Source organism: Microchirus variegatus (genome assembly GCF_963457635.1).
Source record: "Microchirus variegatus genome assembly, chromosome: 15".
Lineage (NCBI taxonomy): Eukaryota > Metazoa > Chordata > Actinopteri > Pleuronectiformes > Soleidae > Microchirus > Microchirus variegatus.
The window spans coordinates 7,317,231-7,344,346 of NC_139816.1; the positions used below are offsets into that span (position 1 = coordinate 7,317,231).

Sequence of the window (27,116 nt, forward strand, 5' to 3'; positions counted from 1 at the left end):
CTTCCTTATCTCTTCATCAATGACCCACGTTTTCCCCTCACTTCCCTATCTGCTTCCTCCACAGGAAGACAGTGGACGCTGCTTTTCAGAGGTCATGTTCACCGTAAATGAATTAGTGTGTGTGTGTGTGTGTGTGTGTGTGTGTGAGTGAGAGAACAGACGCAGAAATGACACGAGAACTCAATCAAATCACAATCAAACGTTGTGCCTTTAAATTCACAAACTTCTGAAGACACAATTTCTGCAGTATTTAAACTGCACATTTTGTCTGTTTGTTAATGTTTGAAAGATGAGTTGAATGAGGGACATAAACAGAAAATACAATGGCAAAAATACTGTCCTTTTTGTCCTTCAGGTGTCAGAGAAGTGACAAAACTAGCTGATTATTTATTGATCTGTAAAAGTCAATATGTCAGAATTGTCCATATCTCAATAACCAGGTGTCACAGAGTGGTTTAGTGGGTTTTTTATATCGGTAATGCTTATGTTGAACCTTTGAAATTAAAGACGTTATAACCTCATGTGTCTGCTGTAGTTTAAAGTGAGGGTTGGATCAAGTCTCCAGGTAGTGAATGTAAGTCAGTGTCACTGTCCTCGGAAGTCCTATAAACCAGACTGTGTGTGTATGTGTGTGTGTGTGTGTGTGTGTCAGTCACAGTGTAATGAGTAATCCCCTGTGTTGACGTTGACTTGTCATCTGGTGGCAGGTTGCCAGGGCACGTGGGACATCATCGCCTGTTGGCCTTCAGCCAGAGTGGGAGAGGTGGTGACGATCACGTGCCCTCTTTACTTCAGCTACTTCAGCGACCAACACAAAGGTAAAAGAAAAGACTTAATTTACTGTGACGGTAAAACGGAGAACGTGTGAAGGTTTTTTCTTCTACAATCCGTCACACAATAGTAAAATAATGTGTATATATATATATACAAAAGAAGCAATGTTGTAATGTACTTTGTGTACTTACACGTACTTACATTTCCTCTAACTCTCTTGCTTCACAAAACAGTTTTCATCCATTCACATGCTGCAGCACGGGGGTTCAGTGTTTTTGCTCAAGGTCACATATAAAGCCAGGAATTGAACCCACAACCTTCCTACCACTGATCCACCATGTCTCAATCCTAAATCCTGAATTTTTTTAATTTTACTTCTAAAACTTAAGTATACACTCAAATACAGAAATGTAATTTAAGACATATTATTATAAGAGTTATGTGTTTGCTAAAGGTCACATACAGAGCCAGGAATTGAACCCACAACCTTCCTACCACTGAGCCACCATGTCTCAAAACTAACTCACTTTTTTAATATTTTTTTATTTTTACTTCTAAAACTTAAGTACACGCTCACGTACAGCAATGTCATTTAAGACATCGTTATAGGGGTTAAGTGTCTTTGCTCAAGGTCGCATATAGAGCCAGGAATTGAACCCACAACCTTCCTACCACTGAGCCACCATGAATCAATATTTACTTTTACTTCAGAAACTTTAATATATTTATCAGAAATTGAAAAATAAAGTTTTTGATACTTAAAGTACAATAAATGTCATATACTTTCAGACTTTTACTTATAATTATGGAGGTTAGGTGTCTTTGCTCAAGGACACACATGGACAAGCAGAGCCAGGAATTGAACCCACAACTCTCCTACCAACTCACCCTACCACTGAGCCACCATGTCTCGATCCTTACTTTTACTTCTGAAACTTAAGAACATTTATCAGATATCTGAAAATAAATGACTTTTCATACTTAATGTAAGTAAATGTCATAAACTTTAGTTGACTTTTACTATATTACTATAATATTATAAAAAAAGTGACTTCAACTTCTACCAAAGTCATTTTCTGATAAGATTCTTGTACTTTTACTCAAGTCTCCCCTTTAAAGTACTTAATACAAGACTGATAAAAGTATTAGTTGACATCTAGCTCCACCTGGATCGTATCAGGGCCCGGTTATTTTGCTACTATTGCGAATGATCCCAGTTCATAATCCCATGTTTAAAAGTCTGCTAATTTAGCCACGCTGTGATTATCACATTGTTGATGTTGTGGAGAGGAAGTCTGTATGTTTTCCATGAACTCTTTTTCTTAATCATCCGCACGATCCACGTCCGTCTTCGCGGTGTCGCTATTTTAATTGCGTTTCTTTTTTCGATGCGTGAGTCGAAGCGGAAAAGACGGATGAAACGGAACAGATGGACAGAAAGACAGGTTCATTAGTGGGATTTACATACAGTGGAGCCTCTGGGAGATGGATTGAAGAGACGTGTGTGTGTGTGTGTTTGCTCGCATGCAAATGGACATTTTTGAAGTCATCAAAGTGGGCGAATCTGGCTCTGGAGGACACGAGGAAACCCTGCAGAGGGCCCAGGGCGAGCGGCAAGAGAGGGGAAGTGGAGATTGATCCACGAGCCTCACGGGGACAAAGTGTTGTTGTCGTATATGAGACTGATTTATAAAATGTTCAAACCTTTTTGTTTCTCTGCCACCACAACGGTCTTTAAATACATAAAAAGAGAGAATTTAGAAGGAATCCAGGTCGTGACCTTTGTTTTGACTCACAAAGATAAAGAGAGCGTGAACCTCTGCACAGAGACACATTAAATCACATTTTTGCACATTTTTATTTGCGTTTTTCTCCATTTTTATAGTTTGGTCCCATTTTTTAAAAATATCTTTTTGCCGCTTTCTTGTATTTTGGTCTCGTTTTAGTTGTTGTGTCAGGTGTGGAAACAAATATCTATACATGTACAAATACCTTATTGTCTATTTGGCTGTTTGTTCTTCATGGAAGTGACATGCAGTGACGTTTATAAATCCCTTCCGATCATTTTGTGACAATGTAAATATCCCCCACTGTGGGACTAATAAAGGACTATCTTATCTTATTTTGAAAATTGAAAATTAAGTATTTTTTGCCCGTTTTTCCACAATAACTTTAAAGTACTGGCAGTTATTTACAATTTGCTGCATGTTAAAATAGTGTATTAACACCTACAAAAATGAAATGTGAAATCTGAACAGTATAAAACGTATATAAAATAACATTGTGTTTGAGTTTTTGTCTCAATGTCCGAAAACGGGCCAAAAAATTCGCCATTTTTTCCAACTCTCAAAGTCACAAAGACGCTGATTCGCCGGCTTCCTGCAAACAGCGCGAGTCAAATTACCGTAATAACCACACGTTGAATAAAACGTGCAACTCAGCTTTCAGAAACGGTTGGAATTTTGCGTAGTTACGGTGACGCAGAGTGCGCTTGTGCAAACGGTGTTAAAGGGTTAATAAATACACAGTGAAATTGTAAGTTTTGTGTCTGTGAGGATCATTTTTTTTTTTCATTCGTGTCCCATCTGTTGTTGTTTTCTTCTCTTTTTAAATGAAGCCTTTTTAAAAGTCTCTGGATCAGGGCTGCGTTTCAGTCTGATCTCCAGCCCTCTGTCGTTCTCGTCTGATTCAGAGCACTTTGTTTTCTCCACACTCCCAGCGTTCGTTTTCCTCTTTCTTTTGCTAAAAACCCCGGGCATTCTTCAAGGAGACCTTCGAGGTTGCAGTTCATACCCGTGTGACTCAACGCTAACTTATTCTCGGAACTTTGGATTAAATTATAAAAAGAGAGGATTTTAGGACATTGTCTCCACTGGTTGTTTGAGTGCTGAGTTGACTCAGTCAAGCAAATATTTGGCCTCAGCTTTACGTTATTGTCACGCCTCGTGTTCTCCGTCGTTAAAAATCCGTCTGTGCTTTAATTTAAAAAAGTATTAGTCCTTCTTTACTATTCAAATATTCAATACTTTTGTTAAAAGTTTCTCATATAGTTTCCAACTTTGGTTGGATTTCCGTGGTATAATTAGTCTCCGTCTGCACGGCGACAAGCAAAATCCAAAGAGATGACGACACCCATGAATAATAATTGTAATACATTTTTCCATTTTTTTTGTCTTGAATTTGACTCAATTTGAATATTGAGTGTATATTAAACAGAAACATATACGACAGTGCGGTCCATGTCAACATGAAAACCAGTTTAGATGTTGCCTTAGAGTCATTTTCAACTCTTTATTGATGGATATCTATTTCCTCTTTTTGACCTCAGGTTTGTTTACCAGTTCTTTTGATTGACACGTTCTGATATCTGACTTTTGACAGCATATTATACGTAATATATATGTATAGACCCGATACCCTTAGGATAGAAATGCTTTCTCGGTTTCTGAAGCCGCTTTTACTTGCATTTTTCTGTGTCATTGACAATGTTTGACTTTTATCTTACACCAGAAATTATAGACACTTAATATAATATATTATATATATGTGTGTATATGTGTATATGTATGTGTATGTGTGTGTGAATATATATATGTGTATGTATATGTGTGTATATATGTATGTATGTATATGTATGTATATGTGTATATTATGTGTATGTATATATATGTATGTGTATATATATGTGTGTGTGTGTATGTGTGTATGTATGTATATATGTATGTGTGTATATATATGTGTATATTATGTGTATGTATGTATGTATATGTGTGTGTGTGTATATACAGTATATGTATATATATATATATATATATTTGTGTGTGTATATATATACATGTATATATGTGTATATATGTATATACACGTATATATGTGTGTATATATATATGCACATATATACACACATATATACGTATATATGTACATATGTACATGTGTATATATACATACACACATTTATTTTCACATATATGTATATATACACGTATATGTATGTATGTTTATATGTGTATGTATATATATACATACACATATATGTCTGTATATCTATATGTATACACACACATACGTATATACATATGTGTGTGTATATTGAAATGTCTTAAAAGGGATATTGATTTTCAAAATCAATGGTTTGTCAGAAAGCAGAGGAGTGCATCATTTCTGCTCTAAACAATGAAACGGCTACTTTTCCGTCGGTGTTTTAAATATAAGAACTGATATAAACATGTAGCTCCAGTATATTTCTACCTATTTCTTTCATAATTTGTGATGAAACATCCTCGCCTGAATGTGAGTGAACCCTTTTATGAAGTCCATCCATTACCTGGGTGAAATCTGGAATACGGTCGAACTCTATGTTCGTATGTGTGGATTTTTTTTGGTTCCCTCTGGGACTAATGGTGCACTCTTACCTAAAATTACCATCTCTGAGAGTCAAACAGCAAAGTTGAGACATAGAGAGAAATGTGACGCTTCAAATGTGGAGGGTGCTCTTAAAGCACCACATTTATAAATATATATCCTTCTGGTTTTATGATTATACTGTGTTTTTTCCCCCAAAAAACCATCATGCACTTTTACCTATAAAAAATAAGCCTGTGGTTTCACAGATAATAACTAATAGGCCTTAACCAAATGGGGGAGTTCTCGCATGGAGAAAAATGTGTATGAGCTGTTAATCTATTATAAAACATGATATTTTATGAGACGTTGCCCAATAAAGCTAAATTACTTATGTGAAGCATTAACTTGTGTGTCACCGTCGGTCACTGGACACATACACATACTTTACACTGTAAAAAGTAAAAACTTATATTGACAGTATAAATCAATTATATACAAAAACATTGAAAGAAAGAAGAAAAAAAACCCAGCATGAATTCTGAGATTAAATTCAGACTTTTGAGAATAAAAGTCAGAATTCTGAGATTAAAGACGAAGTCAGAATTCTGGGATTATAGAAAAAGTCATAAATCTGAGAAAACAAAAAAAATCATAATTTTGAGAAGAAAAGTCAGAAATCTGAGATTAAAGAAAAAAAATCAGAATTTTGAGATTATAGGAAAAAGTCATAAATCTGAGAAAAAAACAGAATTTTGAGATTAAAATAAAAAATCTGAGAGAAAAGTCAGAATTCTGAGATTAAAGAAAAAGTCAGAATTCTGAAATTATAGTCAGAAATCTGAGATTAAAGAAAAAGCTGTCAGAATTATGAGATTAAAGTCAAAAATCTGAGGAAAAAAGTCAGAATTCTGAGATTAAAGTCAGAAATTTGAGATTAAATAAAAAGTCAGAATTAGTCAAGATGATTTATTCTAGATTAAAACAATCTAGAATGGTGTCCTTAACATGTTCTGCTGGCCATAAATGAATAATCTAATTAATTAAGCGTTTTATTTAATTTCTATACGTATCCACTTCTACTGCAGGTTTACAGCAGTCAGTGAATCACTGTGAGATGATGACTGAGTGCGTTGTTTGAATTCAAGTGGAAGAAAAGAAACAAAAGAGCCTCTAAAAACTGAATTTCTTCATTTCCCCTTTGATTAAAGAGAAAAGAGACAGTTTGTGTGTTGATGTAAATTGGACACAGAATTATGTCAAGAATGAGGCCACGTCCTTTTCTGTATTCCAGCAGGAGACGCCACAGACACCACTTAAAAACAAAGAGCGTCACTTTGACCACAGGACGTTTTTTAATCAGCTGTCGGTTTTTCCTTTTTATCATGACCTCGATCTTTTCCTCACAACCTCAACCAAAAACTTTTAGTGTCTTAAACCGAGCCAAATGTTATTCATCAAACAGAACGTCATCAGAATCTGGTGAAGCTTCTTCTTCGCGTCTATATGTTGAAATGCAGTTGTCGTCACCTATAGTTATGAACAGTATGTGGCAGCGGCCTCGGGCACTGATGTGATGAGAGAAACAGTGACAGGATGCAGGTGATTGATAGAAGGTGGTTTGATAGTGTGTTTGCTGACAGGGCTGCAGCATGTGGTGGCAGAACTGGGATTCTCAACAACAATAACCTGCATGTTTTAGATGTTTCTCCTGCTCCAACACCTGATTCAAATAAACAGCTCGTTACCAGGCGTCTGCAGAGCTTGACGATCATTTGAATCAGGTGTGTTGGAGTGAGGAAACATCTAAGATGAGGCTGGAGAATGTGCATTTAGAGTCTTCTGTTTTGATCCTTCTACAATCTTTATTTTGCTGTAAGGACTTGAGCACCAGTTGTCATGTATTTCTGATGGACTGGTTGAGTAAAGGGGGCGCTACAGAGCTGATTATGTAAGTACTCATGTCATGAGTCGTCTATCTGTCTCTTTTTGTGATTTAAAATCGGTGCATGTGACCGAAATCAAAAATCCAAATATTTGATTTGGATAAGTATTGGATTGATTTAGACCAGTTTTCGATAGATTTTGATCAGTATTGGACTGATTTTGACCAGTATTGGACACAAGTATTGGACTGATTTTGACCAATATTTGACTGATTTTGACCAGTATTGGACACCAGTATTGGTCTGATTTTGACCAGTACTGGACACCAGTATTGGAATGCTTATGACCAGTATTGGAATGATTATGACCAGTATTTGAATGATTTTGACCAGTATTGGACTGATTATGACCAGTATTTGAATGATTTTGACCAGTATCCTTAACGAGTGGAGTTTGTGTGGTTTTTCTACTCCAGTTTCCTCCCACAATCCCCGGTTGTAAAATAAACTTGTGTTTTCAAGCCTTGAGATTTGGACAATTTAGGTAGATTAGGTAATGAGACCATCTGGGTTTCATTCAAAGCTATTTTTGCTAAGTGAGTCGCCCCCTGGTGGATAAGTGCTATTGCCGTCCCCTACCTCCTTGGTATCACTTTTCACACAGGAAGTCCAGTTTAATATATAGTCTATGGTCTATATCTTAGTCAATCCTTTTATTAATAATATGCCATTGTTCATTGCTGCAGGTGGACATCTTTTCTCTACTTTCCTATAGATTTAGTATTTCAAAAATGCAAAAATGTGCTGACTTATAAATATTAGTTTACAGGCAACAGAACCTAAAAACGTCATTATCACTCATGCTATGTTAAATAAATCATCCCACTCCCTGATGTCATGTAAAGATACATGTTCCAGGGCAATCTGGACCCCAGAAATCTGCGATTAAATAAAGTCAGAATTCTGAGATTAAAATCAGAATTTTGAGATTAAATGAAAAGCATATCATCAGGGTTCTGATGATATGCTGCAGTCTACTGAGGTGACAAAAAATACCATTGAGAGTCTGATTTCCCCACACACACACACACACACGCACGCACACACGCACACACACGCACACACACGCACACACACACACATACATACACACACACACACGCACACACTCATCAGATGAATCATCTCCACCTGTTGCTCCCAGCTGTGGTTTAACACCACCCACTCCTTGGAAGATTGTCTTTGCATTAAGTTTGACTCTCAAGAACTTTTCTCCAATCCAATTTGTCCGTAAAGGCACATTAAGGACTTTTGTTGTAGCTCTACTTCCTGTTTACCTTCTCAGTTAACTTTTCCCCACTTTGCTCCATCGTAGAGCTGAAACAAACGTCAACTATTTTGATAATCGATTAATCAGAATCAGTAACACACTGTTTTGTGGGTCTTGGAAAATCAGTGAAAATGCTGTAAAAGGCTTGGCAGTGCTGAAAATGGCTGGCAACCAATGAGTTAAATGTGAATATTTTCTGGCTTCTTTGCTCCATAAAACAAAGAAATCATAAACATTGGATCATTTTGGATCAGGTTTGACATAGACTGATAAACGATTATTCGATTTATCGAGAAATTAATCGAAAGATTATGAAAATTATCATTACAAACTTCAGAATTAAATGTTTTGTTAACAAAGCACAGTTGATTAACTGGGATTGTCCTCGACATAATAAACTAAACTAAAGAGACATTCATCGGTCCATGTCATCGAAGCTCCCACTACACAACACACCATTAGAGTGTATCTAAAGACTGGTGAACATGAGTTCTCCCAAACCTCCCGTGATCTCTGCACTGCTTCACACTGTGAACTGTGTGTATTTACCTGCTCCGTACAGCACAGGTGTAGCCATTAAAGGGTCATTACCAGCTGCCGTCCTTACAGTAACCACACCTGCTGACATTTTGAAGGCTTGCTTGGTGAGATGACCAGCGACGATGCTCTCAGTGTGCAGAGACATGTCGTCTGAGGTGACCACGACTCTGCCAGGCAGGGTCATCTTTTTCTCTCTGCTGCTGCTGCTGCTGCTGCTGCTGCTGCTGCTGCTGCTGCTTAACCACATCTCTCCACTTATAACACTTTGTTCTGTCGCACACCTGAGAGAAAGTATAGTGACAGCTGCTTGCATCAGGGATGCTTTTATTTTTCCTGGATGTGATTCAAAGACACGTTCCTCCTCGTATGAGGAAGCTGAAGTAAGAGACTCGCAATGTGGTGGGAACAAGCGTGTGTGCTGCCACCAAATACACATGTAACACTTATTTCTATAACTCATAGATGGATTCATGGATGCTTCACTTCATATTCTGTGATTGCTTTCAGAACGTTGATATTCTTTGTCTAAATCTTTGGTTTAGGACCCAAAACAAAGTGGATCGATATCAGTTTTTCGTGTCCGAATACTGATATCACAATCTCCACAGATACCGATATCAGACATTTTCATTTTACCGCATCTTTTAATCTACGGAGCTGTAAACAACGCATTACTACTTCCTCATTTGGAGCCATTACAAAGAAAATTCTCTTTGGTTTGGATAAGTATTGGACTGATTTTCATCAGTATTGGACTGATTTTCATCAGTATTGGACTGATTTTGACCAGTATTGGACTGGTTTTGATCAGCAATGGACTGATTTTCACTAGTATTGGACTGGTTTTGATTAGGATCGATATTGGACTGATTTTGACCAGTATTGGACTGATTTTGATTAGTATCGATATTGGACTGATTTCGACCAGTAATGGACTGCTTTTGATCGATATTGCACTGATTTCGACTAGTATTGGACTTATTTTGTTCAGTATTGGACTGATTTTCACCAGTATTGGACACCAGCATTGGACTGATGATTTTGACCAGTATTCGACTGATTTTGACCTGTATTGGCCCAATACCAATATGAAGTACTGTATCAACTCTAGTCTCTCTGCTGTGAGGTGGAAAAGGCAGTTCAAACTTCTCTAATCTGTTCATGGGTCATAACTATTAAATCTCTTGGGGATTGAAAATGTGTCCGTCTGTGAGGCAACAGCCTTGAGTCCAGGTGCAGTTATATTTTCTCTCCCTCTCTGCCGCTCTGTCCCTTCACTGCCATCCTGCAATATTCAGCGATACATAATAAATCTGTCGAAAAGATGGCGAGGCGCCGTCCGGACTGCAAATGAATACACGAAGAGTCCGTGGCCTGTGAAAGATGACTTTAGTCGACGTTTCATTCAGGATCCTCAGGTGGCTTCGGCCCACGCTTTCCCTCAGCACCACAAATAAAAAGAATAAAAACCTCGAAAGCAGAGGAAGGTGAAGAATATTGGTTTTAATGAGAATGAGGCTGTGTGTGAGAGAGAGAATTCATCATCACTCACACACATTAGTGGTTGCATTTCAATCACATGACCTTTCTCTTTCACTGAGCAGCATTTATATATATGCAGTATACTGTATATATATATATATACGCTCACACCTCCTGCTGCACTCGCTTTTCCCCACGGCTCATTTCCTTCCTATGATAACTGTAATTGGCTGCTTTGGGTTACCTGCCGAGCGCAGAGCGCAGAGCGAGTTGGTCTGTCGGCCACATTGATCCCACGTGAACCTCGGACGCCGCACGAGTGAATACAATCCATGAATGCATTAAAAATATTAAAAATATACATTTCCTGATGGTCCTTTAAAAAGAAACTGCAAAAAGTATTCATCTGTAAATAGGTTTGCATGTTGGGATCCCTTTGTCTGAAGTCATATTAGCAGCTGGATGAGTCATAATGGTCAATATCTATAAGAACCAAATACTCCAGTCCTGACTAACCCTAACCCTGTGTCGTCATCTCCAGGTAACCTCTCCAAAACCTGCACGGCACACGGCTGGACGGAGATGATGCCGATCGACATTGCCGTCAACTGCGGCTACAACCTCAACAGCACCAGCGACGAGGTGAGTTAAAACCCAGAGAGCGCGGTCGATGAGGAGCAGCAGCGAGGGCAGACGCTCGATGGTCCTGTGGGGTTTGAGTGGGATCGTGTGAATGTCTTTTCAGCACTCTGTGGGGGAGTGATGTCGGCGTCTATCAGGGGAAAAAAAGTGGCTGCTCCGGTGCACTCCACTCTTTCTTTCTTCTTCTGTTTGTTCTCTGCCTTCATGCAATCGATTTCTTTGGTTGTTATTTCTAATTCCCTGAGGTGACTGAGGGTTTGCGTGGAACATAAGTGGATCATGCAGCAATTTCGCAATTTCATTGATGATTGTTGTGTTTAAAAAATATTTTTTAAAAATATAGTGTTTTTTTGTGAGGAAATGTGGAGAAGTATTGTCGTATTGTGGTGTCGTGTTGTGTCAAAATCGTTATAGTTCAGGGGCCACATAGGACTCTTTGTAAAGTAGGCTGCACCAGTTCAATGATCACATCATAACAGATAAACGACAAGAAATTTTTTCAGGACACTTCAATTTTCACACATTCATCCTCAAGATAACGGGCCAGATTACACCCTCTAGTGGGCCGGTTCTGGCTTGCGGGCCACATGTTTGACACCCCTAAACTTGGCTTTGAAAAAAAGTCAGTATTCTGGGATTAAATCGGTAACGATAAAAATTAATTGAAGATTAAAGTCAGATTTCTGAGATTAAAGTCAGCATTCTGGGATTAACTCAGTAAATTAAAAAATAATTAAAGATTAAAGTCAGAATTCTGAGGGGGAAAAAATTGTATTCTGGGATTAACTCGGTAAATTAAAAAATAATTGAAGATTGAATTTCTGACTCTGAGATTAAAGAAAAAGTCAGAATTCTCAGATTAAAGCCAGAATTCATGCTATATTTTTTCTTTCTTTCAGTGTTTTTTTTCTTCCATAGTTGAACACGTTTGACACACACTGACTCGTAATCGACAAAATGGCCTTTAAAAGTTTATTACAGCTGGATTATTTTTCTATCCAAAATCTCACTTGATATTTTCCAAAAGGACACCGATGCTGTGACTGATTTATCTTGTTTGTTTGCAGAATCTTTTCTTCTCCGTGACTTATTTAAACCGTGCTGGCGTTTGTTTTTCTTTAGCAGGGAAAGTTCTTCTGGCAGGTGAAGATCGGCTACACCATCGGCCACAGCGTTTCCCTCGTCTCTCTCACCACGGCTATCGTCATCCTCTGCATCTTCAGGTACGGAGAAGCTATTTAAACTGACCGAAATGGATTCAAATATAAAGAGGGGATCATTAAAACAACAAAACATTTCAGGGTGGGTCTTCTTGAATTGCTGGTGTACAAAAATGTACCGACATCTTAACCCTGCGTTGAAAAGTATCATGAAAAAGCAAAGAAAACATAATTTAATGTATACAAAATAAGTGAAAATGCTTTGAATATTCTCCTTTTATACGTCCACATTTATTCTTTTTTTTCATGTTCCTCCTATAACTGCTATACTTTCCAATTTGTGCAGAGAAGCCGTATGAAATCATCTTTTGCTTCATGCCTCCTGCCCAACAATTCATGCAGAAGATGACTCATTTTCTAGACCTGGGGTTTTTAGAAAATGAACAAGAGGAGAGGATGAAAAGAGACGAAGGAAACGAATATAAGCAATTTAGCGTAAAAAAAACCGCACCGACATTATTCCTGCTGTGTGATGTATGCGACGACGTTCACTGTCAAACATCAGAGCTGGGAGATTATTAATCTGAGATCAATGCAGAAGAGCAGAAAGAGAGTGCTTATATTTAAGAAGAAAGAGTCAGTATTGTCACTGGACTTTGATCAGTCTTGTGTTTTCTCTTTGACGAGTCATCAATTACACTTTTGACACTTTTTAATTACACTGTTGGATCGCAGCTTATTCTCTGCAACGGACAATAGATAGATGATGTATTCATTCAGTGTATGTAGTGTGACTCCAGTCCAGTTCTCTAACTCCACCCTGTAATGCTAAATTCAATGTCTCTGTCTCAGAGCTACAACTGCCCATCACCCTGTACCTGCCCAACACAGAATACTCTGTTCCTTTTGTGTATTGTGTCAGGCCTGAACTGACACCTTCCTACAACATCCGGAGGGAGTCGGCTCCCCGATACCTACAGTACACAAAGAGGTGTGAAAACACCGCCTGGAATGGCAGACTCCTTTGTCTATTGGAGGAATGCGAAAGGGGAGTTGCTCGGGTATAAATGTGGAGAGCCCACTATGCTCTGGGTCGTTCTCCTGTGAAGATTGACCTTTTCCTTGCAAAGAAAATAAAAAACAGGGCCGGCCCAAGCCTCCACGGGGCCCTAAGCAAAATGTGATTTTGGGGCCCTCTGTATACTGCCAATAATAATGATTATTGATCATTCACACACCTACTATACTAAAGCTATTCTACTTATTCTACTCTGTCACAAATACGAATACACTTGTAAAACTAAATGTGAGAACTTTTTGTTTGACACCAGATTTGCTAATTTACAGAAAAATCTTTCAATTAATTTTTGCCAAACTCAGCAACTCCCCCTACTGGCGACACAGAGAATCGATACATAAAACCAAACAGTTTATAAATAAAATATTAAGATATTAAGGTCTGAAAATCTAAAAAATGTGCACAATCTTTGGAGGGAATTCAAAATACACTCCTGTGATACAAAGATTTGACTTTTAGATGTAAAAAAAACACAGCATTAATTAAAATAAACAAATGCTTAAATAATAATGTAAATCAAACAGAGGCACCCAGAACAAGGTCATAAAAACGGTTTATAAATAAAAAATATAAAGTTAAATAATCACATCTGACAACAAAGTAAAAACTGTGAAAAAGCTTTGGTAAAAATGGGGAGAAAATTTTAAAAATAAACTACAGAAATCCAAACTTTTCTCTTTTTTTGCGTTAATTGCTCTTGGGTGCCCTCTAGTGGTCACGGGGCCCTAAGCAGCAGCCCTGATTAAAAAAAACCTTGTCGGCCGGCAGAAGTTCTCTATTTCATTCTTCATCAGCAGCAGAGAATTTCCACAACATCCTCCAGAAATGTCACAAGGAAGTGACTTAAAATTAAACCCCAAAAAACCCCAAGATTTATTCACCGGAAACACTTTGAATAAGTCATTACACAAAAACCCCTCATGAGCACAGCTCAGCTGTTAAATAATTCCTCTTCTCACATCATTTACCCACCACTACATCTCTTTGAATGTCCAAAGTTAAGTGTTGTATTCCCTTTGATTAGTTAGATCCTCCCCTCGCTGTAAACCCACTCATTTCCTTTCCAGCCTCTTGATTAAAGGAGAGAAAAAACACCTTCTTGATTTAACTTCTATGGCAGGATATTGATCTTTTAAATATGTCACCATATATCCTGCCTTTGCCATCAGTAGCCGTTTATTCACTGAGCAGATGGACTTTTCCCTCAGAGTAGAGGTGAGCGTGAAACATGAAGCAATTGGGACGCCAGTTAATTCCCAGCTCAATATTGTTCCCCCCCCGTCTTTGTAAGAAAGAATTATTGCGATAAACAACCTCCCATTTCTTAATCTTCTCACAGAGGATGAGACGATCCTGAGTTATTCATAAAGTAGTGTGTGCTTTGAATTGACATTTTAAATATTCACCCATTTAAAGCCCCCATTATGTTCAAAACCGACCGCACAAAAGAGACGAAGTAGCTTCATTATGTGGTCATTCAGCCTGTGATTTGTTGCCATTTTAGCCGAACTCCAAGGACGTTGGATAATAAGAATTAGGACCTTTTATTTATTGTGTGTGTGTGTTATCTGTAATCTCTCCTGTGTCCTATAGGAAGCTCCACTGCACGAGGAACTACATCCACATGCACCTGTTTGTGTCCTTTATCCTGAAGGCCATCGCCGTCTTCATCAAGGACGTGGTGCTGTACGATGTTGGGGAGGTGGACAACTGCTCCTCCGGCTCTGTGAGTGTGAATTCTTATCTTTGCTCTGCATGTTTTTTCTGGGGTTGAGTGAGTGACTGCGTGGATCCTCGGGTATGAAGCTCAGAAGCTAAGAAGCTCAGCAGGTGAACATGAACGTACTGAAGTGATATTGTTTGCTTATTTTAACCACAAAAGCGACGGAAAATGTCCTGTGAATAAGTGCTTTTGCCCTTTTTTACACAGTAACTTTCAATATCTGGCAGCTTTTTACAATTTATGTAAAAAAATAAATGTTAAAATAGTGTATTAACTATTTAAAATGAAGAAAAAACAGAAGTTTTATTTAAAAACAAACACTGCAGTTGTGGGTGAATACCAGATTTTGCGAGTTAAATTTTAACAGTATAGAACATTAATTTAAAATCGTCGTTCACCTATCCTCATCGTTCACATCACTCACCTGTCCATCCTCATCATTCACCTGTCCTTGTCATTCACCTATCCTCATTATTCACATGTCCTCAACATTTACCTGTCCTCGTCATTCACCTGTTCACATGACTCACCTGTTCACATCATTCACCTGTCCTCATTATTCACCTGTCCTCATTATTCACCTGTCTGTCCTCGTCATTCACCTGTCCTTGTCATTCACCTGTTCACATCATTCACCCGTTCACATCATTCACCTGTCTGTCCTCATCATTCACCCGTCCTCGTCATTCACCTGTCTGTCTTCATCGTTCACCTGTCCTCGTCCTTTACCTGTCCTCATCATTCACCTGTCCTTATCATTCACCTGTCCTCATCATTCACCTGGGGAAAACTGGGCACAATACGAGCAAAGAGAGGCGCCCTTCTTTTTTCCCACCTCACAGGAAAACAAACCATTTTAAAGGTTGATTTAAAAACAAGCATGAGGTCTTTACTCGCCTCGTCGAGCCACGGGTGGTTCAGGTAACGTCCGCTGAGATGGAAACGAGGAAAAACCTCCCCCCTCTATAATCTAAAACCTGGACTGGATCTTACAGAATGGACACCTGTGTGGTCTTTGTCCCCTCACAGTCTCACGGGACATTTATAGAGACGTGACACATCGGCGTCCAACCGCAATCTCTTTGGCCGTTTTTTTCCGATGGTCCGTGTTTGACACAGCTCACCACATACCTCACAGCGACTCGGCGGCGTTCAGACGTGAGGTTTACAGAAGGACGTGATGTGGCATCAGAGGCCAGAGACAGGAAGAGCCTGAGAGCGTCTTTATTTACGTGCAGCTGCAGCGACTTCATGGAAGCGTTGATTTGACACGAGCCAGCTGCTGTCAGGGGTCTACTCTCGCTCTCTCTGTGTGTGTGTGTAGTTGTTAGCTCTTTAGGGTTTTTTACCAACATAAACACTGATCTTGTCAGGACCAGGAGTCCTCCTGCAGACTAAAACATGCTCCTAATGAGGCAAATGTGTCCCTTTTTTTAACTGTTGCTTAAAGTTAAAACCATAATACTCACAAAACAAGTCCTAAACATGTATTTAAAGGGCTACTTCAACATCATAAATACTGTTTTTTACTCATTTCCAGAGCTAAATGTGTTATTGGATCATCAGAGAGTGGATCCTACAACAGAGGACATTAGGATTGAATTTTTTTTAAATTAAATTGACAAAAAGTTGACATCAAAGTCACTTCCTTCAAAGAAAATAAAAGCCCAGCACTATATTTAGCCTACTTACTGTGTTTCGGTCAAGTTTTTTGAGTAAAACATCTGGAAAAAATCTAATAAATGACAAAAATAACTGGTCAAATTTAATATGACTCTGTAATAGAAAGTAAATTGAGCAATCACAGAAGCGTCAAAATGATTTTTAAGTTTATTCTATAAAACTTTATACATGATGTTATGGATCAAATGTGTTAATTTAACCATAAAAGGACCAGAACGTGCAATATCTGGGCAGTTATTTACAGTTCACTGCATGTTAGAATACTGTTTTAACAATTTAAAATGAAGGAAAAACCAAAAAGTTTTATTTTGAAAAAACACTGCAGTTGTAAATGTAATTTTGCATGTGTTGTATTTGAAATTTGAATTTGTGTCTCTCGATGAGCAAAAACAGGCTCTTTGCTCTCGGGCGACAAAGATGCTGATTCTCCAGCTTCCTGAAAAGGGCGCGAGTTAAATTACCGTAATAACCTATATGTTGGTTTTCATGTGCACCTTCTCAGCTTTCAGAAACGTGTGGATTTCTTTCTGTAATTACAGTAATGCAGAGTGTGCTTTGCTCAAACATGTCGTCTGTGTTAAAGTAAGGGCTGCAGACCTCTTACAACGATCTGAAGAAGAACTGCTGCACAAACCTGTGTGTGTGTGTGTGTGTGTGCGCGTTCTTGTACTTGCGGCATACTGAGGACCAGTGAGGGTTTTTAACCAACAAAGTGAGGTCATTTTTACAAAGTGAGGACATTTTGGCCGGTCGTCACTTTGTTTTCATTTAAATCATTTCCTTAGGTTGTAAACATGCTATACTCTGTTTTTAACAGAGGTCCTCAATTTGGTACAAAAACCCCGTTTTCCAGCCCTGGTGTTTCACACACTTTTTGCTCTCTGGGGCTCCACCTGCAGACATTTTATGGTACTGCACCCAGTAGTTATTTATAGATGGTCATTCATGATGTAGATATTTGTAATTTTGTTGATTTATAAAGTGTAAATGCTGGTCCTCAGTATGCAGCAAGTACAAAAATGTGTGTGTATGTGTGTGTTGTTGTTTTAGAGGCCGATGCTTGGTTGATTATCATTCTTGTACAGTCGACTCTTTGCAGTCGTGAGCCATTAGTTCGATTCGTGATCTAATCGCTGTGGGGAAGAATGAGCCAAATGCATTATTTAGGCACCTGTGTGTTTGTCTCCCTTTGTGGGTGTGTGTGTGTGTGCATATTTATTCCAATCCATATTTCCCTGTTTGCAATCATCAGCCATCCCCATGCTCCTGTTTTTTTGTTTCCCGTGAACAATTTCATGATTTGCAGGCGACTGACGTAGCAGAAAGTCTCAGACGGGCAAATCAGGGTTCATTGTTCCTCTCTGAACGTACTCCAGTGGAAAAGGAATTTATTTAGGTTGCCAAATCCTCCGTGACAAACAAGTGGATCCAAACAAAACAGAGGGAATAGAGAGCGTTTGATTCAACACTGGACCTTTAAAAGAAAGTCTGTGGTTGACCGTCATCATCCCAGCATCAGAGTATTCAGATCTTTAACTCGAAAAGTATCGTAACGACGTGAGATTTTGGATTTGTTATCAGATCCTCAGGATTGACGGTTCAAATCCCCCCAAAATCATTCCTTATCTTTGTTCCCCAAACGTCACACTGACATTTAAATGTGTCTTAATCTTAATCTCATGTTCAGTTTTTCCCTTTCTTTGTGTCTCTCATCCCGTCCCGTTTATCCCGGGAAAACCATGGTTTATTTCCAAAATGTCAACCTGTGATGAGCTCAAAAAAATAAAGGTTACATGATTAATTCATTAGGAAAAGAGCAGGTTTTAATTACTCTGTTTATTTACTTATTTATTCCAGTGTTCATTTAATAAGGAGAGATAACGTGACTTAGCTGCTGCTAATTTCTTACTTACTAATTACTTCCTGAATAAACCCAACCTTTCATATTTCATAAAACTCACATTAGAGACGATAGAGATAATCTTACTTTGTTTTTGTAACACAAGTCTTTTTTTTTAGTTAGCGTCGATAGCTAACACTGCTAACCAGCCATTACGGATCTGTTGTGTAGGACAGAATTCTGACTTTCCTCTAATCTCAGAATTCTGACTTTTTTAAATCTCAGAATTCTGTATTTTCCTGTAACCTTAGAATTCTGACTTTTTATTTAATCATAGAATTCTGACTTTTCCTGTGATCTCAGAATTCAGATTTTTCTTTAATCTTCTAATTCTGACTTTTTCATTAATCTACTAATTCTGTTTTTGTTTACCTTTAATCTCCAAATTCACACTCTGATTTGTCTTTAATCCCAGAATTTGGACTTTTTTGTAATCTCAGAATGCTGATTTTAATCTCAGAAGTAATGTATACCATGTATAATTTAGATTAGTGATTAATCTAATTTTGTTTTTTGTTTTTTTTAAATTATATTTATACACACATTTCATGCTCAAAATAACAATAAATCATCATTATCACCACTCCTGGCAGTAAAATTCAGTCTTCAGTCTTTTTTTCTCTTACTAAAACAGAATATCTGTAGAATTGTTTTGCTTTGACATCCTGTAAAACAATAACTGTAGACATAGTTTACATGTTACCAACTGTATGTAAAGATTCTATTACTGAGATGCCGATAAATACGTTCACAGAACGCGACACAAATTATGTTTATCTTTATTTCATGTCTTCCTTTCATCATTTCTTTCAAAGGGAGCGCTTATTTCTTAGGGATCGAGGCGATAAATTAAAGCGATTTTGCTTGATTTCACCCACTAAAATATGCCTCTCATCCTATGCATCTTACAATATTGAAAAGGTCCCAGAACTTGACCAAAGAAGTGCACATTAAAGAGTCCTGTGTATATTTGGATCCACATAATGATGACAACTATGTTTTCTCATATATATAAAACTTCATACATTATGTTGTGTTCATTTTATGGATCAAATTGTTTTTTGAGGCTCCAGATTATGTTTATTTCGGTGGAAAAGAGACAAAAATGGCTCCTTTAATACTAATTATACTTCCATTAAGTTCCATATGTGCTGTACTTTATCTGCCTTTTACCTCAAAACAGGGATGTCATTTCTAAAATGTGTCATAATGTGCTATTGTCGATGACATGAAAGTGGCGATTAAAACCATTAACTCCTCAGGAAAATGTTCAACAACGTTATAAATCAAGTAGAAATTCTTAAATTCAGTTTTGCAACTAGCACATTTGCCCCCTAGTGGCTACTCAATATATTCTCATTTCCTGGCAGGCCTCAGGATTTAATTTCGTGTTGATCTGCTCTCTGTTGGCTCATATGCTTCCTTTTTTTGTGACTTAAAGGAATAAAATAACTTGTTCTTCCATAGAGTGTATATCCACATGTTTAATTTCAGAAGATCCCGGTGTGATGTCCCTTGCCTTTGTGCTCTCGTCTCCATCGCCAGGTCGGTTGCAAAGCGGTGATTGTGTTCTTCCAGTACTGCATCATGGCCAGTTTCTTCTGGCTGCTGGTGGAGGGTCTTTATCTTCACGCATTGTTGGCCGTGTCTTTCTTCTCCGAGAAGAAATACTTCTGGGCGTACATTCTGATCGGCTGGGGTGAGAATGTCTTTTCTTTCCAGGGGGTGAGAGGAGACCCCGCTGAGGACACATTTCATGTCGTGACCTTTGCTGTTGAAATGTAATATTTAAAAAAAATTTGGTGTGTGTGTGTAGTTTTGAATGTGTGTGGTTTTTTTTTTCTCCAATGACGACAGGAGGTCCAACAATTTTCATCACAGCTTGGAGCTTTGCCAAAGCCTACTTCCATGACGTGGGGTAAGAACGGCACCAGGACAAAATAAACTCAAGCATTTTGCGTATTTCACGTACGTGAGCATCGTTTCCACGTCCCTCACCAGATGCTGGGATATAATTGAGAACACGGACGTTTTCTGGTGGATCATTAAAACCCCCATCTTGGCTTCGATCCTGGTACGTTTACACGTCTTTTTTAAAATCACACTCTGTTTGTTTTGAGTGAGAAAAAAAAGGTCTTTGTCAGTTCCCATCGATCCACCTCAGACTCAGCTGTCGCTGTATTAGATGTGGATGCTTTGTCTCATCTCTTTAAGAGTCCTGTGGCACGTCGTCACAACTGAGAGGTCACTGTGACCTCAGAGTTCTCACTTCACTTTAGGAAGTTGGCAGGAAATGCACTTATTTATTGACTCACACGTCACCAGTGGATTCATTAATAACAGCCCCTTCATGCACTTAGTGCAAACACTAGATTTCTCTCACATGATCAGAATCTCGCATTAAAACCAGCTTGGCTGCTGTGTTTTTCTTACAGAAATAGCCCATAATTGCGAGAGTAAAAAACAGCCGTCATTACATTAGCTCAGAATTCTGACATTTTCTCTAATCTCATAATTCAGTTTTTTCTCTAATCTCATAATTCTGTTTTTTCTTTAATCTCTGAATTCTGACTTTTTCCTCTAATCTCATAATTCTGACCTTTCTTTAATTTCAGAATTCATACTTTTCTCTAGTCTGATAAATCAGACCTTTTCTGTTATCTCTGAATTCTGACTTTTCTCTGATCTCATAATTCTGATTTTTTTCTTTAATCTCATTATTCTGACTTTCATCTCATAATTCTGATTTTTTTCTCTTATCTCAGAATCCTGACTTTCCCTCTAATCTCAGTATTATGACTTTTTCTTCTAATCTCAGAATTCTGATTTATTTATTTTTTATCTCAGAATTCAGGCTTTTCCTCTCATCTCATAATTCTGACTTTTCTTTCATCTCAGAATTCAGTCTCTTTCTGTAATCTCAGAATCCTGACTTTTCTCATCTCACAATTCTCACTTTTTCTTTAATCTCAGGATTCTGATTTATTTATTTTTTATCTCAGAATTCAGGCTTTTCCTCTCATCTCAGAATCCTGACTTTTCTCATCTCACAATTCTCACTTTTTCTTTAATCTCAGGATTCTGACTTTAATTTCAGAATTAATGTATAACATGTATAATTTAGATTAATGATTAATCTAATCTTGTTTTTTTTTTTTCATCATTTACATTTTATGCACATGTTTCATGCTCAAAATAACAATAAATCATCATCATCTATGGTAGTAAAATCCAGTATCTTAAAACTATCTTTTTGTTTCTTGGTTGTGGTCGTTGTTGCTGATGTAGATTCAAACGTGTTATTTCCTGTTCTCCCTGTTCTCCCTCCCTCAAACACAACCAGATGAGTAATGGTTCTTTCTCCCACAGGAACACAATTCAAAATCCAATCAGAGCAGAAGACAGAAATGCATAATCCATCTTTTGTGTCTTCCATGTCTGTCAAAAATTAAAAAAACAAAACATGTAGAGAGCTTCGTCCAGTTAGGGATTTCATATGAGGAGGAAAGAAAAGTGAATATTTTAGTACTTACTGTTCTCTTTTCTCCCACAGATGAACTTCTTTCTTTTCATCTGCATCATTCGAATACTTCGTCAGAAGATAAACTGTCCAGACATCGGAAGGAACGAGTCCAACCAGTACCTGTGAGCATATAATCACATGTCTTTTTCATGCCATGAATGTGGATTATTTACCAGCAGAGGTGAGATGAAATGTTACTGACCACTCGGAGGACGCCCGACAATCTCTGAATTCACTACACATTCTGTCTGTTGTGTGTGGGTGTGTGTGTGTGTGTGTGTGTGTGTGTGTGTGTGTGTGTGTGTGATTAGATTTCAAACAACACTTTTCACCAGGAAAAGAAACAAAGTAAATATATATTTAATCATTAAAAAAATTTGTATTTTATTGTTTCAAAATGCACTTGTTCTCCCTGATTTGTTCTTTGCGACATGGGTTTTTTTGTGGACGGGGCTTAGGAAGCTGCCTGCTGATTGGCTAATGAGTCACAGACTAGGAGTCGCTTTATAATTGTAAGAATCTAAAGATTTTTAGGGTTACAAACATTTGATATTTACAATAATTTTGACGGATGTCAACGGGGGAAAAGTTGGGGAACGTGTTAGGGACTCCAAGCCTGCCATGTGACTCAGTAGCCAATCAGCAGGCAGCCTCCTAAGCCCCGCCCATATCCAGAATCAAAAACAAAAAACCATGGTGCCGGATTTAACAAAGAGCTTCATGTGAGTAAAATAAAATAGTGTAGTGTTTTTCCTATGATGGAGAACATCTCATAAAGTCAGTCATAATGCATAAGCATTTTTATTTTTTAGATGTTTTCTCTTCTCCATCCCCTGGTGTCCCTGAGTTTTAAATGTAAAATGAAAAGTACTCAAAAGCTGCATCTCATTACTGGCCTTTTGCAAGAGACCGTTCTAAAATGAGTTTCACCTACAACACAGAAATGTGAATCTGTTTTTATTTCCGTTTCAGGAGACTGGCCAAATCCACGCTGCTTTTGATCCCGCTCTTCGGGATCAACTTCATCGTGTTTGCGTTCATCCCCGAGCAAGTGAAGACTGAGCTCAGGCTCATCTTTGACTTGATTCTCGGATCGTTTCAGGTATGATTTAAAAAAAAAAAATTCTTTAAATGAGAACTATCTGGTCATCCATTCATTCTTTTCTCCTCATGAAAGGATGCTGTTAGGTCTTTACAATAGTGGCTAAACCAGGGTGTTAAACATACGGCTCGCGGGCCAGAACCGGTCCACTAGAGAGTCCAATCCAGCCCACAGGATTATGTCAAATACTATATTTTTTTTCAGATACGTGTTCTGTAAATGTTCTGTGTTCTCTTTGTAGATTCACAGTCGTGTAAATGATAAACTGAGGCGTAATAGTTGAAATGTCACAATAATAAGCACTGGAAACACGACGGACATGAAAGTTTCATTAAAGTTCAGGTGCCACATGGAACAATTTGAACTCAATCTTAGCCAATAAACAACAAGAACTCCCCATTTTCCCCCTTTGTTTTTACATTCAATGAAGATTCTTTTTTACAAAACATTTCATAAACAACTGAAAATGAAGTGAAATATCAACAACATTGTGCTTAACTTTATAATTTGATCACAGCGAATCTACAAAGACACAGAACGTTTATTCATCACAGGTATCTGGAATTGGAAAAATGTAGTATTTGACATCCTGTGGGCCGGATTGGACCCTCTAGTGGGCCAGTTCTGGCCTGCAGGCCTTATGTTTGACACCCCCTACCCTAGATGTTTACCTAGTACACTTGGAACTTCAATTTGATTCAGTCAGACAGGTAAAGTGAGGTTGTTTATATCAAGATAAACAACCTCACTTTATCACAAAGAAGACAGTATGAACTCTATAATAATTACTACTTGCATTTAAAAACAATCCCTTTTGAGGTTCAAAGCAGTATTTTTGACAGTGTGAGCGCTGACCTGTGAATCTGTCTGTTGAAGAAACACTCACAGGAAAAGGAGAAGGCTTTTTAGCTGCTGACTGATTCAGTGTCAGCACTAAAGCCTCTTACGTTACTCGAGTTCATCGTCGCACAGCGATGAGGGATGATGAAGACTGCGGCGAGACGGCATTAACGGAGCTCGTCTGGAAACCGAGGATTCGTCTCCTGCACATTCCTGCCCTCCTTAACTTTAGTCACGCGTTGTTTTTACTCATGTAATCCACGTAGACGTCCTATATAACAGATTTTTACTGGGATTTTCACAATGACACACACACACACGTTATTGCTCTCTCTCTCTCCCTGTAGGGCTTTGTGGTCGCCGTCCTTTACTGCTTCCTCAACGGAGAGGTACGTGCCCCCCCAACCCTGACTCTAATGTAAACAGTTTTTAATCTTAAAGTCCCACGCAGAGATAACCCACAGTGGCTCAGCCGTGCCATTACAAACATACGGTGCTGTGTGTGTGAGTCACCGGCTCTGGACGTTCCAGACGTGTCTCCTCCCTTTGGACCTCCTTGCAGTGCACTCTCTATTCTCTGCCTGCAGGCTGCAAGTGCTGTAAAAAGCACAGGCTTTAGTTTATGGCTCAGTGATGTCTGCAGATGCTCTCTCTCTCTCTCTCTCTCTGTCTCTGTCTCTCTCTCTGTGGGCGGATTAGTTATATTCCCAGTGCAGAGCCTGATTGAATCACAGTGATGGGCTGGATGGCACAGGCTTCACACTCTGCTGCATGAATTTTAATTTGCTGCTATATTCAGGTGTCCTTTGTTAAAGGGCTGTTTCCCTTCAAAAACGTTAAAAGGTGCATTATGTAATAAATCTAAATCAACTGGCCGTAAAATCCTCCTAATATGTCACAGAGACTCAGGAATAATATTCATATAACAAACTGAACTCACCAACAACAACAGTAAAGACAAAATATTTGCATTAAAAAATATTTTGCAGACTGCAAATCATTTTTATGTTTTGAAATCATGTTTTTGGCATGTGTCGCCACCTACCGCCATCTGCCAATCATTGCAGTCAGTAGAGTCTCAGCTACCGAGCAACCACGGGTTGCCAGTTAAGTCAGAATGTGTTATAATTAACCGAAACGAATGTGAAGAGCAGTGTAGGGCTTTTATTTTCTTTAAAGGAAGTGACTTTGACTTTCTTTCAATCCCCCGCAAACGTCCTCTGTTGTTGTGGAAATGAGTCATACAGCTCAGGTCCACTGTCTGATAACACTGAGCAATGTATTGTTAAAGTTTTTTTTTTTGTTTTTTTTTGCCGATTTAGGATCATTTTGGTGCTGAATCCAAAAACCATATTGGTTTTGCTCAATCAAGTCAACTTTCTGAGCAAAGCTACATATTTGTTTTTTAACGTTTTTGTTTACAAAATTCTTATTTCTGAAGATTTTGCATGTGTCAACTTATTACTAATTGTTTTTTTTATATATTACAAGTGAATTAAATGGCTTTGACTACACTCTGAGAAATAAAAGTGCTGAGTAGAACCATATAAGGTTCTTCTGCTTGTCCTCATAGGAGAACCCTTTTTGGAGGGTTCCACCAAGAACCCTTTGAAAACCCTTTATTCAGGAAAGGGGTTTTCAAAGGGTTCTCTGCATCAAAATGGTTCTTACTGGAACCATTAGTGTGACCAAGAACCCTTGTAAAACCGAAAGGGTTTTTTCAGAAGCAAATGGTTCCAGGTAGAACCTCAGCCCTTGTAGAAGGACCCTTTTGGAACCCTTATTTCTAAGAACGTAGAAGATCTTGCAAAAATAAGCCTGACGTATTTTGCTACATCTGCGGTGAATACACCATTGTTCCTAACAAGAATCTAGTCACAAGTTTCATAAATCGTGCTTACGTTCTTATTTTGGTATTAAACTTGGTGACCAGGATAAAGCTCGGGCTAAATGTGATCAATCAATTCAAAATCAAATTAGCATAAAAACCTGACCTGATTGAGAAAAATGGATGTCATTTTTGGATTCAGCTGTGCAAAATGGTCCTGATTCAGTTTCTTTTTGTAACCCAGTGTAATCAATGGACATTAATCCTATATATTTGATGGGTTCTTATGCAAGCAGTCAATGAGTTGGTTTTTGACGCACACAACGTGTATTTAATGCTCAAACATGTCTTTAATAGACCTTTTTTTCAATGGTAATCGTACGACAAACTCATGAATTAGTGTTCCACTTCAAATACTTCCTGAAAAAGTTGTTATTTTAAAACTGCACTCTTGTTTATGGATGTGTCCAAATCAGATGAAGGAACAAATATATTTCACAAAAACACATTAGGACTTAATAGGACTGTTTTTTTAATATTATCTGACAATTTGCCCACTCAAAAATGCAACAGGAACACAGATGCACATTAAACACCACAATTACCACACCTCCTTGACAACTGGAGTGGATTTGTTTTTTGAATTTGTGAAACCGTTTCCTTTGCCTCTGCTCTCTTGTAGGTCCAAGCAGAGATCAAGAGGAAGTGGCGTCGGTGGCACCTGCAGAGATACATGACCTCCGACACCAAGTACCAACACCCGTCCATCGGCAGCAGCAGCAACAACTTCAGCACCCAGATCACCATGCTGACGCGCTGCAGCCCCAAAGCTCGCCGCGGCTCTCAGTCCTGTCACGACGACCTGTCGAGCATGTGATTCACTTACAGTATGTGCGAAGCGTATTGACTGTAGGTATGAGGAAAGACACACGTTCTCACTGAAACATGCACTGAATGAGGCGATGAGTTTGACAAAGGACAAACGGCAGCGACGAGAGAGGACACATGTATCCACGTAATTACCCTCAGAGCACTTTTCCCCCTCATCTCCACGCTTCTTAAACGTAAAAGCACAGACGAGCACACATGCTTTTTCACACATTTGCATTTTCCCCTCGTCGTCGTCGTCGTCCTCGTAGATTTCGGTGTGTCGTATCATTACGGATCACTCGGTCGATAGTTAGCGAGTTCTCCGTGTGCTCGGGCTGTCGAGCGGCGTGACGGCGTTACATATTCATGGGCTTGGCTTTGATTCCATAATGTGAATTTCACCTGCAAACA

At 38.4% G+C, this 27,116-nt stretch overlaps 1 protein-coding gene across 1 annotated transcript in view; it reads left to right on the forward strand.

Moving 5' to 3' along the window:
• Positions 1–26,712, forward strand: part of vipr1b (vasoactive intestinal peptide receptor 1b) — a gene marked incomplete at both ends in the record, with an annotated part of 38,656 nt that extends 11,944 nt beyond the window's left edge. The window contains 11 exons of the mRNA XM_083901435.1: positions 708–818; positions 10,898–10,998; positions 12,124–12,221; positions 14,830–14,962; positions 20,088–20,241; positions 20,400–20,460; positions 20,544–20,616; positions 22,096–22,187; positions 23,038–23,167; positions 24,355–24,396; positions 26,518–26,712. Of these exons, the coding sequence (XP_083757561.1) occupies positions 708–818; positions 10,898–10,998; positions 12,124–12,221; positions 14,830–14,962; positions 20,088–20,241; positions 20,400–20,460; positions 20,544–20,616; positions 22,096–22,187; positions 23,038–23,167; positions 24,355–24,396; positions 26,518–26,712 (1,190 nt within the window). The remainder of the gene's footprint in view (positions 1–707; positions 819–10,897; positions 10,999–12,123; positions 12,222–14,829; positions 14,963–20,087; positions 20,242–20,399; positions 20,461–20,543; positions 20,617–22,095; positions 22,188–23,037; positions 23,168–24,354; positions 24,397–26,517) is intronic.
• Positions 26,713–27,116: the final 404 nt, after the last annotated feature.